This window comes from Globicephala melas, chromosome 1, assembly GCF_963455315.2.
Source record: "Globicephala melas chromosome 1, mGloMel1.2, whole genome shotgun sequence".
Lineage (NCBI taxonomy): Eukaryota > Metazoa > Chordata > Mammalia > Artiodactyla > Delphinidae > Globicephala > Globicephala melas.
In genome coordinates, this window is record NC_083314.1 from 89384294 (window position 1) to 89403728 (window position 19435).

The following is a 19435-nucleotide window of genomic DNA, read 5'->3' on the forward strand; positions in this document are numbered from 1 at the left end:
CTTAGGCTTCCCTCTTACGTCTTCTAGGAAAGACTTGAAGTACTATTTCATATAAGCATCATATATTACGTGCAGGTGAACAGAGTGAAATTAACAATTACTCTACTAAACAGACATTTAATTGTTTCCTGAGACATTTTACAAAAAAAAAAAATGAAGTGTTAATAGAGGGTTGTGGAAACTTTCTCAAAAATCATAGCAAAGTACTATATAATTTAAGCTTTCAAATGAAATCTAGTTATGAAAATTACTGTTATTTCTCAAGTTTTAAAAATTATTTCATCAGGAGATACCACCACCCACAAATGGGAACCCATTTGAAAAGAAAAATACACAATTCAGTGACCATGCTTAAAAAACAAAAACCCTCAAGAAAATAAAGCAAACATGGGGTTTCTCTGACATGTTTCAGTGCTGAAAATTTGATGCCTCCTTCCTCATTAAGAGACTGTCCAAGTTCAAGACTCAGGAATTAGCCTTGTGTTACAAATTTGTGTTGGTATCAGTTGGCAGATGTTCAAAGCAGAGTTAGAAGCCCTGGTGGTCTTACTTCTGGCTGGACTACAACTGTCTTAAGTGATGACATTATTGGAGTATTTGGATAACATTTGTATACTAAACATTTGAAGAGTGAAATTCATTTGTTCCTTTAAGTTACTGATTACCATCCCCTAACCTTATTACAAGTGTGCGTGTGTGTGTGTGGGTGTGCACATGTGAGCATGTGGATTGAAGGGGGGAGGGATTTGAAAGACAGAATCCTATTTTTTTTTAGGTCCAAATTAAAAGGAAATTTTCAGTAAAATTTCAAATTAATCTTGTCTATTTAGGATAGAGGAAGACAAGACCAATTCCAAAATTGGCTATTTTTATTAGTGTTTTTAAGAATCATGGCAAGAATAGACAAAAAAGCTAATTTTTAGTTACATATTTAAGAGCATTAATGTCAAAGAACATGGAACTCATCAATGTTTTCTTTTCATTAAGAACATCTGTTTCTTTAAGTTCAGGTATAAAAACATGAGACTGATAACCCAGGATTCACTGAAAGTATCTATTTGTAGCTATTAATGTCCTAAGGCAAATCCTCGTTTAGAAAAACACAAAGGAAGCAAGAGAAAAAAAAAAAAACTCTTTAAGAAGTTGAAATTCCACTCTTCTGTCACATCTTTTATTCATGATTACTGTTTCTGTATGATTAGCTATGGAAAAGAAACAATTATTGGTACTAAAATTGGTTTAGTAGGGCAAAAAGGAAAAAGTGAACCTGAGTATTTTTATGACCTTTCCTTTTCAGAACACCATGGAGAAAGTGGGATGGGAGAGCAGAGCTGGGAGTACAATTCATAATCTTGATGCTAAGAAGCTGCATCTGCTAAGAAGCTCGCTCTCTCAGGTTTCAGGATATAGTTAACTAATCCTTAAAAATATAACTTTTTAAATAAAACCCACACTGTTATTATCCTGTAGAATTAATAAGCATCACAGAGTTACAAGCAATGGATGAGGAGCTTCGTTGGTGAGGCCTCAGACTTCTCTGAGAATAGTTGTTAAGCTGTCTGTTTTCTCTTGAAGTATTTCACAGTAATTCTATAATCACTTGCATAGTAATTACAAGTTATACAAAATTGGTAGCTTCACACATAAATGAAAAGAATCTGCAGAATAATCTAAAAAAGGCTCCTTGTCACAAAACAATTATTTTAAGTACAATTTAAGTAAAATAAAACAATTATTTTAAGTATAAAATAATAGTTATGGGACCCGAATATGGGAAAAGTGAATTCTGTATTTATTATACCAAACACTGGATTGGAAAATGGGAGATGGAACATAGTATTTTCCATCCAACTTAATGCTTCAGTCAGGTGAACTGTACGTATTTACACACTTAACAGCACAAATAATAACAACAATAACTAAAAATAGATGTTAAGATTTGACAAATGAAAGAAGAGCTTTAGTGGAGGTGTGCATTGGTTATCTATTCCTGCATAACAAATTACTCCCCAATTTAAATGCTTAGTAAACATTTTTTATCTCATACAGTTTCTGAGGGTCAGGAATCTGGGAGGGGCTGAGGGCTGAGCTGGGTGCTTCTGGCTCAGTGTCTCATGAGGTTGCAGTCAAGCTGCTGGCCAAGGATGCAGCCATCTGAGGGCACGACTAGGGCTGGAGGATCCATTTCCAAGCTTAGTTGTTGGGCTAGGCCTTGGTTCCTTGCACGTACTGGCTTCCAACAGAGCAAGTGATGTGAGACAGTGAGAGACACATCCAGATGGAAGTCCCACTGTCTTATAACCTAATCTCAGAAGTGACTTACCATCATTTCTGGTGTATTCTAGCAATCACACAGACCAACCCTGGTAAATGTGGGTGGATGGGGGACTACTTAAGGGTGTGAATATCAGGAGGGAGGACCACTGGGGGCCATCGTGGAGGCTGGTTATCAACGTGAATGACTGGACATGCTACCACTACCGTTTATGTTTCAGGTCAAAATTTAGAGGCTAAGTACCTGTACTAAAAACTATCAAGGCTGAGTTTTAATATTTTAATGAAATTCCAGCTATTTTATAAGAACTTTAAAATGATCTGGATTTCACTTTGGGGGAGAGGAGTTCAGGAGTACAGCTAAAATCAATCAATTTCTTGCAATTTCATTATTTTTACTTCAATGACAACATATATTTTAACTGAACAGAAATTCCTACATTGTCAGAAAACACAATGATCTTTATTTCAGACAACAGTAAAGTAACTGGCTGGTTAGACAGATTCAATGATAGAAGATATTACTATAGCAGACAAAACATACTAGTCATCTATTACTCATTTATTTTTACTGTTATAGGCTGAATGAAACACACCACTACTGAAAGCTTAAAATAAAACCACATAATATCCTTGGATATGCCATGTTTGCTATCCAAAAATTTCAGCTTTGCTATGATAAACTACAAAAAGAAATATGAAGCAATCACCATCTCTCTATAATAAATAATTATAATAAATAACATACACGTATATATCATATATACATAAATAATAGTTCAATAATATTATATGTAGATAATAGTATACATACATATATATATATATATGTATATATATATATTTTTTGACTGCATTGGGTCTTCGTTGCTGTGTGCGGGCTTTCTGTAGTTGCAGCAAGCCAGGGCTACTCTTCATTGTGGTGCGCGGCCTTCTCATTGCAGTGGCTTCACTTGTTGCAGAGCACAGGCTCTGGCGCCCAGGCTTCAGTAGTTGTGGTGTGTGGGCTCAGCAGTTGTGGTGCACGGGCTTAGTTGCTCCACAGCACGTGGGATCTTCCTGGACCAGGGATCGAACCTGTGTCCCCTGCATTGGCAGGCGGATTCTTAACCACTGTGCCACCAGGGAAGTCCCGATAATGGTATAAATTATATATGTATTTCAATCTTAAAATAGGAAATCAATCTCTTTATTCTTTGGATGATAATCACCAACATGAAAAGTGGTTCCAAATGTAAAGGTGAAGAATTATGGCCCATTTAAATGGGGGCTTATATTTAAGTACAAGGTTTTATTTTCAAGACTCAGGCTGATACCAGAACTGTATTAGAATATGCAATTTTGCCATTTATTGCCAATTCTGAAGTGATACTTATAAAAGTAAACAGCAATATAAACATTATGCCTTTAAAAATATCTGAATACTTCTATGTCAGGGATCAGAAAGACAAAAAACGTGATTCCAAAATGGTTTTTATTAATGTTACCAAAAGCATGTTAAAAGGAATCCTTTTTACACACAATTTGAATCTATTAATCTTCAAATCATTTATACTCTGGAGCCCCTAATAAACTATAAATAGCTGCCTGAACAACTGGAAATAAAGCAACCGTTCTGGATAAAGATGATAATAACATTACAAGTATAACCTTTGTTCTGGAAGTTCCTTTTTACTTGCCGAAAGAAAACCAGATTTTACTGTTTGATAATATTGATAAAAGAGGATTTAGCCTCATTGGAATTCAACTAATTTCTGGAAAATGGCACAAAATTTATCATGGGAGGGCTTCCCTGGTGGCGCAGTGGTTGAGAGTCCGCCTGCCAATGCAGGGGACACAGGTTCGTGCTCTGGTCCGGGAAGATCCCACATGCCGCAGAGTGGCTAGGCCCGTGAGCCATGGCCGCTGAGCCTGCGCGTCGGGAGCCTGTGCTCTGCAACGGGAGAGGCCACAACAGTGAGAGGCCCACGTACCGCAAAAAAAAAAAAATATATATATATATATATATATATCATGGGAGCAAAAAGAGAAAATTTTCATCATTTAAAAAATATGTCTAATATATTATTGAAAACCAAGTGCTCCTTCTACTTAACCATAAATGCTGTATTCTCAGATCTGGTCTTTTCTATATGTTTATTTTCTTTAATACGTTTGGGCCCTAGAGTCTAACAGAACTGGGATTATATCCTGTCGCTACTATTTTCTGTATTACCTTTAGTAACAACCTTAACTTCTCTGTGCCTCAGATTCCTCATCTGTAGAATGACAGTAACAATCTACCTATAGGTTTGTTATAAAAATTAAATGAGTAATGTAAAATGCTTCCTATAGTACCTGACACAAAGTAAGTACTATAAATATGAATTATTTTTTTCAATAACCGAATTTAGAATATAGATTTTCCTGTTTTAGAGCCAATGACTTAAACTCAACCCCACAGACTTAAGATTCTGTAAAATTGGATCAGGCTAGTAAATCTCCATTAAAAGCAAAACGAAATTCACCAATCCCAGATAACTCAGAAGTAACACATCACTAAAAATGTATCAGGAACCTGGATAACCAATAACATTCTATTTACTTAGCAATCAATCCTGAACTGGCATGTGACATATTATATAATGTGGTCAATTGATATTTATCTCTTGCATTGTTATTAAACACTTCTCACTCTTCTGTCTTTTCTTTCAACCTACTTAGATTGCAAGTGATCTGAAGGAAAAAGCACTTAGTACATCTTTCTTCTTCCTACATCCTATATTTTGCCTTAAGTCCAAGACATGTAACATATTTTCCAGCCTCTTTCCTGATGTCTTAGCCTCTCCTTAGTCTCATCATTTTAGTGAGGTCAATATTTTATTTTGCTGTTAGTGAAATCTAGAATTTACTTAGTATAATCACTTAAGGTAATATCGATATATATATTTAGCAAACTGACTTTGAAGCAGATGAGCTTCAAAGATTCCCCTTGTATTTTTAATAAAACGTTCATCACCCTGGTAAAAAAAAAAAAAAAAAGATTCCCCTTGGGGTCAGTCTGCAACCACAGATATTTATAAAAGCAATTATTTACATAAGTTCAGAGGATCACATTACCATATTATTTGACTACAGTGTAATAAATTCTTTTGAAGACTAAAAATGGTAAGTTTAGTACAAATAGCTACACGTGTAGTACTTCTAGCTAGTAGACTGCTTATTGATAGAATAAGAATATGGGTAAACAGAACAATGTAGCTGCTTCAACATTCAGATTTGAGAGAGTCCTGAGAAAACTCCTAATGAAACTGAAATAGGTGTGCTGAGTTTTTTTGTCTTTGTTCTATTATTTTAGTCTATGTATGTGATTGAAACAAGTTACATATACATTTTGGACTGGGTCTAAATAAAAAACTTTTTGAGGTGGGGAAGAAAATGTGTAAGGGATTCTATAAGACCTGAACAAATTAATGCTCTGAATATAATAATTTGAAAGTATAATTTTTTTTTTTTTGAGAAAGAGCACGCTTTATTGGGAAGAGAGCATTGCACGCGACCAACATATGAAGAGAGCTGGATGGGCGTCCTACACATCATGCTCAAAAGGTACTCAGGATGCTGTGCTAATGAAGATCAGCTGGAACATGGACTCCTGGAAAACTTCCCCAACCTCACATCTCTGAGGGATCACACACTTCCAACCTTTTCCCGGAAGGCAACTGTGGTCCACTAGAGATAGAGTCCCTCAGGGGTGCCTTGTTGTTTTTTATAAAGAACATTTTCTTTAAACTTTTTGAAGTCTTCATTAGTTACTTTTATCCTACATTCTCTCAAGGCCATCAGACCAGCTTCCATACAGATTGCCTTGATGTTGGCATCAGAGAGGTCATCTTTAGCCATGATCAAGTCATCCAGGGTTAGTGTCATCCTGCTCGTGTGGATGTGAAAGATGCGCTTCTTCGTCTTTTCATCCGGCAAGGGGAACTCTATCTTCCAGTCAATGTGGGCTGGTCTGTAAGTGCTGGGTCCAAAGTCTCTATTTGGTTTGTGGCCATGATAACTTTCATGTCTTCCCTTGAATCAAACCCATCCAACTGGTTCAACAGCTCCAACATTGTTCACTGAATTTCTCTCTCACCACCAGAATTTGAATCATACCTTTCTGACCCAATAGCATCAATTTCATCAATAAACACAATGGATGGTGCATGTTCTTCAGCAACTCAAAGCAGTTCCCGAACAAGATTGGGCCCATTGCCTAGATAACTTCTAAATAAGTTCAGAGCCAACCACTCTCAAGAAAGTGGCCGAGTTTTGGTTTGCTACTGCTTTGGCTAGGAAGGTTTTACCTGTGCCGGGTGGACCACACAGAATGACCCCCTTAGGGGGCTTTATACCCATCTCTTCATAATATTTAGGATGAGTGAGTGGAAGTTCCACAGATTCCTTAATTTCCTGGATTTGGCTGTCCAATGCTCCAATATCAGCATAGGTCTCCTGGGGGGCCTTTTCCACCTTCCTCACTGTGATCAAGGGATCTATGTCATCCATCAGCACCCCTATCACAGCATGCACCTGTGGCTGAGCAGGACCGAGCAGCCCGGTTCCAGCAGATCCTTGTCTACAAATGAAAGAATGCTGACATAGTGTTCTGAGCCCACAGACGTAGACACTATGGCATGATTGTCATCAATGACCTCTTCCAAGATTCCTACCGACATTGGGGTGCCCCTGAGATCACCCACCTTTGATCTTTCCTCCTCTTGCTTTTCTTCTAAAGGCCTCATTTGTTCCTGATTTCTAATGAATTCTTCCTCCATGAGAAGACAGTCTTCAATTCTCTCTAACTTCAATATTAACCAGCACTGAGTGTGAGATGTCACCAGGGGCAGTATGCTGGCAGCATCTGGTCCCTTTGTTCTCTTCTTCTTTTGCCCCACTCTAGCTGGTATAGGAGATTCATAATTCTTTTTCTTATCCTTGTCATCATCCTTTCCACCTCCAGGACCATGACCACCACTCTTTCACGCATCTTGCTTCGGCCACTTGAGCCGCTGCTGCCAGAAGTCGAAAGTATAATTTTTAATGCTGCATTAGATCTTAATCTCTTTTATTCAGGGGACCATACATCGCTTAAAATATAATGAGAGGGAGGACTGTCAAGATGGTGGAGGAGTAAGATGTGGAGATCAACTTGCTCCCCACAAATACATCAAAAATACATCTACATGTGGAACAACCCCTATGGAACACCTACTGAACCCTGGCAGAAGGCCTCAGACTTCCCAAAAGTCAAGAAACTCCCCATGTACCTGGCTGTGTGGCTGACAAGGTCTTGGTGCTCTGGCCAGGTGTCAGGCCTGAGCCTCTGAGTGGGAGAGCCAAGTTCAGGGCACTGGACCACCAGAGACCTCCTGGCCCCATGTAATATCAATCAGCGAACGCTCTCCCAGAGATCTCCATCTCAACGCTAAAACCCAGCTCCACTTGACGACCAGTAAGCTCCAGTGCTGGACACCCCATGCCAAACAAATAGCAAGACAGGAACACAACCCCACCCATTAGCAGAGAGGCTGCCTAAAGTCATACTAAGTCCACAGACACCCCAAAGCACACCACCAGATGTAGTCCTGCTCACCAGAAAGAAAAGATCCAGCCTCATCCACCAGAACACAGGCACCAGTCCCCTCCATCAGGAAGCGTACGCAACCCACTGAACCAACCTTACCCATTGGGGGGCAGACACCAAAAACAACGGCAAATATGAACCTGCAGTATGTGAAAAGGAGACCCCCAAAGGTAAGTTAATCAAAATGAGAAGACAGAGAAATATGCAGCAGATGAAGGAGCAAGGTAAAAACCCACCAGACCAAACAAATGAAGAGGAAATAGGCAGTCTCCCTGAAAAAGAATTCAGAGTAATGACAGTAAAGATGATCCAAAATCTTGGAAATAGAATGGAGAAAATATAAGAAACGTTTAACAAGAACCTAGAACTAAAGAGCAAACAAAGAATGATGCAAAACACAATAAATGAAATTAAAAATTCTCTAGGAGGAATCAATAGCAGAATAACTGAGGCAGAAGAACGGATAAGTGACCTGGAAGATAAAATAATGGAAAAAACTACCACAGAGCAGAATAAAAAAAAATAATGATAAGAATTAAGGACAGTCTCAGAGACCTCTGGGACAACATTAAATGCAAGAACATTTGAATTATAGGGGTCCCAGAAGAAGAAGAGAAAAAGAAAGGGACTGAGAAAATATTTGAAGAGATTATAGTTGAAAACTTCCCTAACATGGGAAAGGAAATAGTCAAGTCCAGGAAGCACAGAGTGTCCCATACAGGATAAATCCAAGGAGAAACACGCCAAGACACACACTATCAAAAAATAAATACAAAGTAAATATATTAAAAGGAGCAAGGGAAAAGCAAGAAATAACATACAAGGGAATCCCCATAAGGTTAACAGCTGATCTTTCAGCAGAAATTCTGCAAGCCAGAAGGGAGTGGCAGGACATATTTAAAGGGATGAAAGGGAAAAAACTACAACCAAGACTACTCTACCCAGCAAGGATCTCAATCAGATTCAACAGAGAAACTAAAACCTTTACAGACAAGCAAAAGCTAAGAGAATTCAGGACCACCAAACCAGCTTTACAACAAATGCTAAAGGAACTTCTCTACGCAGGAAACAGAAAAGAAGTAAAAGACCTACAATAACAAACCCAAAACAAGAAAATGGTAATGGGAACATACATAGCGATAACTACCTTAAATGTAAATGGATTAAATGCTCCAACCAGAAGACAAAGACTGGCTGAATGGATACAAAAACAAGACCCATATATATGCCATCTACAAGAGATCCACTTCAGACCTAGGGACACATACAGACTGAAAGTGAGAAGATGAAAAACATAATCCATGCAATGGAAATCAAAAGAAAGCTGGAGTAGCAATTCTCACATCAGACAAAATAGACTTTAAAATAAAGACTATTACAAGAGACAAAGAAGGACACTACATAATGATCAAGGGATCAATCCAAGAAGAAAATATAACAATTGTAAATAATTATGCACCCAACATAGGAAGTACCTCAACACATAAGGCAAATGCTAACAGCCATAAATGGGGAAATTGACAGTAACACAATCATAGCAGGGGACTTTAACACCCCACTTTCACCAATGGACAGATCATCCAAAATGAAAATAAATAAGGAAACACAACCTTTAAATGATACATTAAACAAGATGGACTTAATTGATATTTATAGGACATTCCATCCAAAACCAACAGAATACACTTTGTTCTCAAGTGCTCATGGAACATTCTACAAGATAGATCATATCTTGGGTCACAAATCAAGCCTTGGTAAATTTAAGAAAATTGAAATCATATCAAGTATCTTTTCCGACCACTATGTTATGAGACTAGATATCAATTACAGGAAAAAAATCTGTAAAAAATACAAACGCATGGAGGCTAAACAATACACTACTAAATAATCAAGAGACCACTGAAGAAATCAAAGAGGAAATAAAAAAACACCTAGAAATAAATGACAATGAAAACATGACTACCCAAAGCCAATGGGATACAGCAAAAGCAGTATTAAGACAGAAGTATATAGCAATACAATCCTACCTCAAGAAACAAGAAACACCTCAAATCAACAACCTAACCTTACACCTAAAGCAATTAGAGAAAGAAGAACAAAAAAACTCCAAAGTTAGCAGAAGGAAAGAAATCATAAAGATCAGATCAGAAATAAATGAAAAAGAAATGAAGGAAATGACAGCAAAGATCAATAAAACTAAAGACTGGTTCTTTGAGAAGATAAACAAAATAGATAAACCATTAGCCAGACTCATCTAGAAAAAAAGGGAGAAGATTCAAATCAACAGAAGTAGAAATGAAAAAGGAGAAGTAACAACTGACAGAGAAGAAATACAAGGATCATGAGAGATTACTACAAGCAGGTATATGCCAATAAAATGGACAACCTGGAAGAAATGGACAAATACTTAGAAAAGCACAACCTTCCAAGACTGAACCAGGAACAAATAGAAAATATAAACACACCAATCACAAGCACTGAAATTGAAACTGTGATTAAAAATCTTCCAACAAACAAAAGCCCAGGACCAGATGGCTTCACAGGCGAATTCTATCAAAGATTTAGAGAAGAGCTAACACCTATCCTCCTCAAACTCTTCCAAAATATAGCAGAGGGAGGAACACTCCCAAACTCATTCTATGAGGCCACCATCACCCTGATACCAAAACCAGACAAAGATGTCACAAAGAAAGAAAACTACAAGCCAATATCACTGATGAACATAGATGCAAAAATCCTCAACAAAATACTAGCAAACACAATCCAGAAGCACATTAAAAGGATCATACACCATGATCAAGTGGGTTTTATCCCAGGAATGCAAGGATTCTTCAATATACGCAAATCAATCAATGTGATACACCATATTAAAAAATTGAAGGAGAAAAGCCATATGATCATCTCAAAGGATGCAGAAAAAGCTTTAGACAAAATTCAACCTGCATTTATGATAAAAACTCTCCAGAAAGTAGGCACAGAGGGAACTTAACTCAACATAATAAAGGCCATGTATGACAAACCCACAGCCAACATCATTCTCAATGGTGAGAAACTGAAACCATTTCCACTAAGATCAGGAACAAGACAAGGTTGCCCACTCTCACCACTATTATTCAACATAGTTTTGGAAGTTTTAGCCACAGCAATCAGAGATTAAAAAGAAATATAAGGAATCCAAATTGGAAAGGAAGTAAAACTGTCACTGTTTGCAGATGACATGATACTATACATATAGAATCCTGAAGATGCTACTAGAAAACTACTAGAGCTAATCAATGAATTTGGTAAAGTAGCAGGATACAAGATTAATGCACAAATATCTCTTGCATTCGTATACACTAATGATGAAAAATCTGAAAGAGAAATTAAGGAAACACTCCCATTTACCACTGCAACAAAAAGAATAAAATACCTAGGAATATACCTACCTAGGTTTGTAGGAGACAAAAGACCTACATCCAGAAAACTGTAAGACACTGATGAAAGAAATTAAAGATGACACAAACAGATGGAGAGATATACCATGTTCTTGGATTGGAAGATTTAACATTGTGAAAATGACTATACTACCCAAAGCAATCTACAGATGCAGTGCAATCCCTATCAAACCACCAATGGCATTTTTCACAGAACTAGAACCAAAAATTTCACAATTTGTATGGAAACACAAAAGACCCCGAATAGCCAAAGCAATCTTGAGAACGAAAAATGGAGCTGGAGGAATCTGGCTCCTTGATTTCAGACTATACTACAAAGCTACAGTAATCAAGACAGTACGGTATTGGCACAAAAACAGAAATATAGATCAATGGAACAGGATAGAAAGCCCAGAGATAAACCCACGCACATATGGTCACCTTTTCTTCTTCTTTTTTTGGTCACCTTATCTTTGATAAAGGAGGCAAGAATATACAGTGGAGAAAAGACAGCCTCTTCAATAAATGGTGCTGGGAAAACTGGACAGCTATATGTAAAAGAATGAAATTAGAACACTCCATAACACCATACACAAAAATAAACTCAAAATGGATTAAAGACCTAAATGTAAGGCCAGACACTACAAATCTCTTAGAGGAAAACAAAGGCAGAACACTCTATGACATAAATCACAGCAAGATCCTATTTGACCCACCTCCTAGATAAATGGAAATAAAAACAAAAATAAACAAATGGGACCTAATGAAACTTAAAAGCTTTTGCACAGCAAAGGAAACCACAGCCAAGATGAAAAGACAACCCCCAGAATGGGAGAAAACATTTGCAAATGAAGCAACTGACAAAGGATTAATCTCCAAAATTTACAGCAGCTCTTGCAGCTCAATATCAAAAAAGCAAACAATCCGGGGCTTCCCTGGTGGCGCAGTGGTTGAGAGTCCGCCTGCCGATGCAGGGGACACGGGTTCGTGCCCTGGTCCGGGAGGATCCCACATGCCGCGGAGTGGCTGGGCCCGTGAGCCATGGCCGCTGGGCCTGCGCGTCCGGAGCCTGTGCTCCGCAACGGGAGAGGCCGCAGCAGTGAGAGGCCCGCGTGCCGCAAAAAAAAAAAAAAAAAAAAAAAAAAAATCCAATCCAATCCACAAATGGGCAGAAGACCGAAACAGATATTTCTCCAAAGAAGATATACAGATTGCCAACAAACACATGAAAGGATGCTCAACATCACTATTCATTAGAGAAATGCAAGTCAAAACTACAATGAGGTATCACTTCACACTAGTCAGAAGGGCCACCATCCAAAAATCTACAAACAATAAATGCTGGAGAGGGTGTGGAGAAAAAGGAACCCTCTTGCACTGTTGGTGGGAATGTAAACTGATACAGCCACTATGGAGAACAGTATGGAGGTTCCTTAAAAAACTAAAAATAGAACTACCATACGACCCAGCAATCCCACTACTGGGCATATACCCTGAGAAAACCATAATTCAAAGAGTCATGTACCACAATGTTCACTGCAGCTCTATTTACAATAGCCAGGACATGGAAGCAACCTAAGTGTCCATCGAAAGATGAATGGATGGAGAAGATGTGGCGCATATATACAATGGAATATTACTCAGCCATAAAGAGAAATGAAACTGAGTTATCTGTAATGAGGTGGATGGACCTAGAGTTTGTCATACAGAGTGAAGTCAGAGAGAGAAAAACAAATACCATATGGTAACACATATATATGGAATCTAAAAAAAAAAGAAAAAGGTTCTGAAGAACCTAGGGGCAGGACAGGAATAAAGACACAGATGTGGACAATGGACTTGAGGACACAGAGAGGGGGAAGGGTATGCTGAGACGAAGTGAGAGAGTAGTACTGACATATATACACTACCAAATGTAAAACAGATAGCTACTGGGAAGCAGCTGCATAGCACAGGGAGATCAGCTAGGTGCTTTGTGACCACCTAGAGGGGTGGGGTAGGGAGGGTGTGAGGGCGATACAAGAGGGAGGGGACATGGGGACATATGTATACATATAGCTGATTCACTTTGTTATACAGCAGCAACTAACACAACAATGTAAAGCAATTATACTCCAGTAAAGATGTTAAAAAAATGACAGTTGTCACCTACTTCATACCATACACAAAAAGAAGGATGGATCACAGACCTAAAAATATATATGAATGGCCGAAAAGTACATGAAAAAGTGATCATTCATTAGTGATCAGGGAGATCACATGAAAAAGTGATCACTCATTAGTGATCAGGGAGATGTAAATTAAAACAACAATAAGATAGTACTATACGGCCATTAAAAAGGCTAAAATTTAAGACTGACAACATCAAATGTTATAAAGGATATGGAGTAACTAGAATGCTCACATTGCTGGTGGAAGTATAAACAGTAGAACTATTTTGGAAATTAATCTCGAAGTTTCTCATAAAGTTAGAAATGCCTACCTGCTATTCCACTTCTAAGTATTTGTCTAAGAGAAATGAAAACATATGTCCCCAAAAACTTTTACACAATTATCCAGAGTAGCTTTATTCATAATGGCCCCATACTGGAAACAATCAAATATCAATCACTAGAAGAACAGATAAGTAAAATGTGACGAATTCATGAAACGGAATACTATTCAGCAATAAAAAGGGACAAATTACTGATACCTACAATGACATTGATGAAACTGAAAATCATTATATCGAACAAAAAGTGCCAAACATAAAAGAATGTATTCTCTGTGACTCTGTTCTAATGGGCAAAACTAATCTATGGTGAAGAAAATCAGAACAGTGGTTACATCTGGATATAGGGGGGGACAAATGACCAGGGAGGGGCATAAGATAACTTTTTGGTGTGATGAGAATGTTTATGTCTTGATAGGAGTGTAGGTCAAATGGAGTGGCATTTGTCAAAACTTATTGAACTGAACACTTAAGATCTGTGCATTTCACTATATCTAAAATATATCTCTAGTTTAAAAACATAGGGGCTTCCCTGGTGGCGCAGTGGTTGCGAGTCCGCCTGCCGATGCAGGGACACAGGTTCGTGCCCCGGTCCGGGAAGATCCCACATGCCGCAGAACGGCTGGGCCCGTGAGCAATGGCCACTGAGCCTGCGCGTCCGGAGCCTGTGCTCCGCAACGGGAGAAGCCACAACAGTGAGAGGCCCGCGTACCGCAAAAAAAAAACCCAAAACAGAACATAAATATATATAGTGAGAGTTAAAGGAAAATTGAGTTATATGTAACATATGCTTTATATATTGTGTTTCAGAAAGATGGGAAGTTCAAACCAAAGTAATTTTAATAGTAATAACAACAGGAGAAGCAGCAAGGGAGGTGCTCACACTCGAGTGCTCATTACCTACAGAGCAGTGTGCTCAGTGCTTTACATAGCTCATCTCATCCTAGCAGCATTCCTCTGCAGGTAGACAGCACTGTATCTCCATTTTACAGAAGAAACTGAACATTAACATGTGACTTTCCCAAGGTCAGAAAGCCAGTTAAGAAGTGGAGAAGAACAGTAAATGGTATACAGTAAGTACTGAATATGTTAACTGAATGAGTAATACACATAAACAGATATTCCCCAGGACTTCATAGCAATGAATTTCAATTTAGCAGGTCTCGATCAGTTGCTTAAAAATGAAATAGAACAGAATTGAAAACATTGTAGAGCACTGAATGCTGTGAGTACTATTTCAAGAAAATTTTCTTCTGGCATAAGAATATAGGTGTGTGTATATCTGTGTGTGTATGTGCACATGTTGGTGTGTCCCTTGGGTCACAATGCAAAGTCTATTTTTTACTATGTGTCCCTGCCAAAAACGTTTGAAAAACAGTAGAATAGAATGAAGAACATAAGAAGAATGACTCCTGAATCTATAATTTTAAACAGTTTAAGCTGTAATAAACGTGTGAATTCTAATAGAAGTAATAAGGAATCAGGATTAGTATTTTAAACTAATGAATGTTATAAAAGTCTACAGACCAGGAGAAGTTTGGCCTAACATCAAATATACAAAATGTAAAAAAAAAAAAAAAAAAAAAGTCTGTGTTACCAGGGTTAGACAATCAAAAATAGCACTGCAGAAGCTTGAGAAGATTTTCTGGATGTATGGTTGATTCACAGGGGCACATGCTTTGAATGCTTATATTGAATACTTAATGTGTGCTGGGTACTATATATGCTAAGTGATGTGGGTAATATTAGGGGGATATAGACTTGACTAAACTGCTGCTCTCAAGGAGCTTAAAATTTGCCAGGCAAGTTTAAGGCCTAAGAGCAGAAAAAAAAAACAAGCTGCTTCTGTGTATTTAAATGTATTCTAAACAATACCATTAATGTTTAGAGGAACACCAAGCACAATCTGTTTGATCAGAACTTTCTAAGACTCAGCCCTTACACTCATAAGGAATAGGAAGGAAAAGGCCAACCCTGGAAGTGGGTGGGTTCTGGCAGATAAATGGGACTATTAGCAATTTAATGAATCACAGGAAACACCATGAGGTTGAGGGGGCACAATCCAAAAACTGTCTCTGAAGTGTTACAGAAGGAGACCCAGACCGCAGACTGTAACTCTGTGATACTTTAAGTGACTGTGAACTTGAAAATCATCTTTATTAGAGATGTGCTCTGGCTCTTTTACTCACTATATATTAACAGACAGTGTAGAAACTAACTTCAGTGTTAAAATAGTAAAAAAGAGCTTACTAAATAAGATGAGAAAGGGTGTCTTCCTCTAGTTAGGGGATTCTGAGGAGGGAGGATCTGAAGCTGTATAATTGTGGGATATAGGTCTTAACTCTAAAAATTTGTTTGAAGCAAGATTCTTAAATTACAAACACAGACTGATACTACAAGGAAGCATGGCAAGAAACAAGCTGCTTAAATGTAAGGCCTTGGGAAAAGGGTTCTTACTTGGCTGAGAAGTAAAAGTGTTCACAATTAAAAGTGTACCAAGTAAACAGGAATAAGAAGCTTGTGGGGGAGAAGAGGATCAAGGGGAGTGTAGAGACAGGAAAGAATGATAAAAGGGGACCAGTGTGGTTTAAGAACCACAACGCAGTGAGAACATCAGGACAGGCAAACGGAAGCAAGGACAATGCTAATTATATATCCTAACAAGCTCCATGTCACAAGTCAGAGGATAGGAAGATGGCAATTTCTATTGTCACTGCACAGGGAGGTAGCTAGCTATTCAGTTTCAACCAGCAGTCATACAGGTGGCTTGGGACTCCAGTCAAGGAAGGATCCCTTTTCTTTAGAGAATAGAATGGGGAGAGGGGTAAAAAAGCCAAGACTGAAAAGTAAAAGGTGGGCTGTAAGTGCATTGTAGGTTGTTTAATGATAATTTAAAATGTGAACTGGTAATGTTCATCACTACAGTAAAGCACTGAATATATGGTGAAACTGAGCATGTGAAAGTTGATCACTGCTACTGTTAATTCCAAGTTATTCCAACCCAAGAATGCCTTCATCTTCATGATAAAAGTCCACTGAAGGGGATCAGAATATGCCTGGATCAGAAGAACAGGAGATCTTTGTTTGGAGATATATGAGCTCTCCTTCTTTTTTATTTTAAAAAGGGGTGATACCATTAGGAAACTTTAAATGTCACCAAAGAGAAGAATGGGATAACCTAGACCCTTTCCCCATTTTAATCCCATAAGGAACAGGAAAACTGGCTCTATTCTAAACCTCTAAGACTTTGTTTTAGCACTCTTTTCCTTTAATGATTTCTAGGTCTGCTGTGTAGATGATAGTCATTCGTCCCACTGATGAAAGGTACTGTCAGGAAGGGAAGGACAAGAGACTGAAAGGAAGATTTTAAAGAGAAAAGAACTCAGAGCTATCAATTTGGAAAGCAGAGAAATGGGGGATAATGAAGATTTTGTGAAAGCCAAAAACAAAAACACTGGAGAAGCGGGGGATAAAGAAATATATTCTGAAAGATAGAGAAAGGACGTGTAATGTAGACAGATGCCCACAGGGGTCCTTAGCTGAAAAGTGTGGGGAACAATATTTTTTGTAAATATATCTAGATAGATGAAGAAAGATAAGCAACACTGTACTCTTAAAAAGTACTAACTATTTTCTCTGATGCTCTCAAAACTCTACTTACTAACCTCTTAGGGAATGCAGATTTCAATTTGATAGGAAAGGACACTGAGGTAAAATGTCACTTGATTTTTTTGTTTTTTAGTTGAATACAGATACATAGTGAAAAAAGGTGCATATCCTAATTATTTGTTATCCATTACTAAAAATATGGAAACAAACACAAAGCAATAATTTCCTGTCTGAAGAACAAATTGTTCTTTCTTAGTACAGGGGTGAGATATAAATAATGTCACTGAGTGGGAATTATCAGCAATAGTAAAATTATGAAACTTATCAACCGAAAAAAAATGCACAATGTGAGAGCTATGAGTTAAGTTTTATTTGGGGCAAACTGAGGACTATAGCCTGGGAGACAGTCTCTCAGACAGCTCTGAAGAAGTGCTCCGAAGAGGTAAGTGGGAAGGTCATATATACAGTTTGGTGAAGGAGAATATGTGCAATCAAGCACACATTTTGGCAGAAGGTTGCTGCTAGTCACAGAGGAGCAGATGTCTCCGTTACTGATTTCAGTGCTTTTCTAGATATGAAAAGATGCGAGAAATTGGGCTTGTAAAATTTTCTCCTGAAAATATCTACCTGAAGGCCTGTTCTGCCAGTTTCTTGCAGGGCACAGAGTGCCTCATTCCTGAGCTCTGCCCTGAACTCCTTTCAGGGTGTGTTGAAGGTCAGCAACTGCAGTGGCTAGTGACTTCATTCTTGTAGAACCAGATGGCAAGTGACAAGCTTTAGTTGGCAAACTATATTACTATAGTTAAGCCTCTCTTCTCAAAAATACGAATTAATAAATGGAAACCTATTTTTTTGGCCTTTGTTCTTGCATTTATTTTATTTTTTTTAAACATCTTTACTGGAGTATAATTGCTTTACAATAGTGTGTTAGTTTCTGCTTTATAACAAAGTAAATCAGTTATACATATACATATATCCCCATATCTCCTCCCTCTTGCGTCTCCCTCCCACCCTCCCTATCCCACCCCTCTAGGTAGTCACAAAGCACCAAGCTGATCTCCCTGTGCTATGCAGCTGCTTCCCATTAGCTATTTTACATTTGGTAGTGTATATATGTCAACACCATTCTCTCACTTCGTCCTAGCTTGCCCTTCCCCCTCCCCATGTCCTCAAGTCCATTCTCTACGTCTGTGTCTTTATTCCTGTCCTACCCCTAGGTTCTTCAGAAACTTTTTTTTTTCTTTAGATTCCATATATATGTGTCAGCATACGGTATTTTTCTCTTTCTGACTTACTTCACTCTGTATGACAGACTCTAGGTCCATCCACCTCACTACAAATAACTCAATTTCGTTTCTTTTTATGGCTGAGTAATAGTCCATTGTATATATGTGCCACATCTTCTTTATCCATTCATCTTTCGATGGACACTTAGGCTGCTTCCATGTCCTGGCTATTGTAAACAGTGCTGCAATGAACATTGTGGTACATGTCTCTTTTTGAATTATGGTTTTCTCACAGTATAATGGCAACCTATTTTTTGAGGCTTGAATACATTCAAGTTAAATTTAAAGGGCCTTAACTTACTCTCTCGGATGACAAATATTTCTGAAGAACTTACCACGTTCTAGATATCTGGGGTGCAATGCAGCAAGATAAACAAAGTACCTGCCCCTCATGAAGCTTATATTTATTGAAAAAAAGAAATATGAAATATAAAGAAATGAGAGATGAAAATATATAATCTGTGAAGCATATCAGCACAGTAGACGAATTATTACTAATCTAGTACAAAGAAAAAGATAAAACACGTTAAGTATGATTCAACTGTACAAAAATTTATTAGGTATGCTTATATGAGAAGTTCTATATATGAAGTTTCAAATCAGTAAGAAGAGACTTCTGAATTAAATAATAACACTATCTCTTACTCATTTCTACCAATGAATTCAGTCTTTTGTTGAACAGACAACATGTTAGGTATTGAATTCAATTAAAAATTTTTTTTGGAACTTATGTGTATCTTAGCACTCA

At 37.9% G+C, this 19435-nt stretch overlaps 2 protein-coding genes and 1 pseudogene across 4 annotated transcripts in view; 1 reads left to right on the forward strand and 2 right to left on the reverse strand.

Moving 5' to 3' along the window:
* ST7L (suppression of tumorigenicity 7 like) overlaps positions 1–19435 on the forward strand; it is a 196027-nt gene that overhangs the window by 144788 nt on the left and 31804 nt on the right. The window contains exon 15 of one of the 3 annotated variants that reach the window (XM_030869034.3): positions 5774–6083. The exons of the other annotated variants lie outside the window; for them this stretch is intronic. Coding sequence (XP_030724894.1) covers positions 5774–5989 — 216 coding nt within the window. The 3' untranslated portion in view covers positions 5990–6083. Of the gene's footprint in view, positions 1–5773; positions 6084–19435 lie in introns of those variants that run through there. 3 annotated transcript variants of the gene reach the window in all.
* The window catches only part of CTTNBP2NL (CTTNBP2 N-terminal like), a 51692-nt gene that overhangs the window by 10091 nt on the left and 22166 nt on the right, over positions 1–19435 (reverse strand). The gene's annotated exons all lie outside the window — the stretch shown is intronic.
* Positions 5810–19435, reverse strand: part of LOC115859747 (26S proteasome regulatory subunit 4 pseudogene) — a 38716-nt pseudogene continuing 25090 nt past the window's right edge.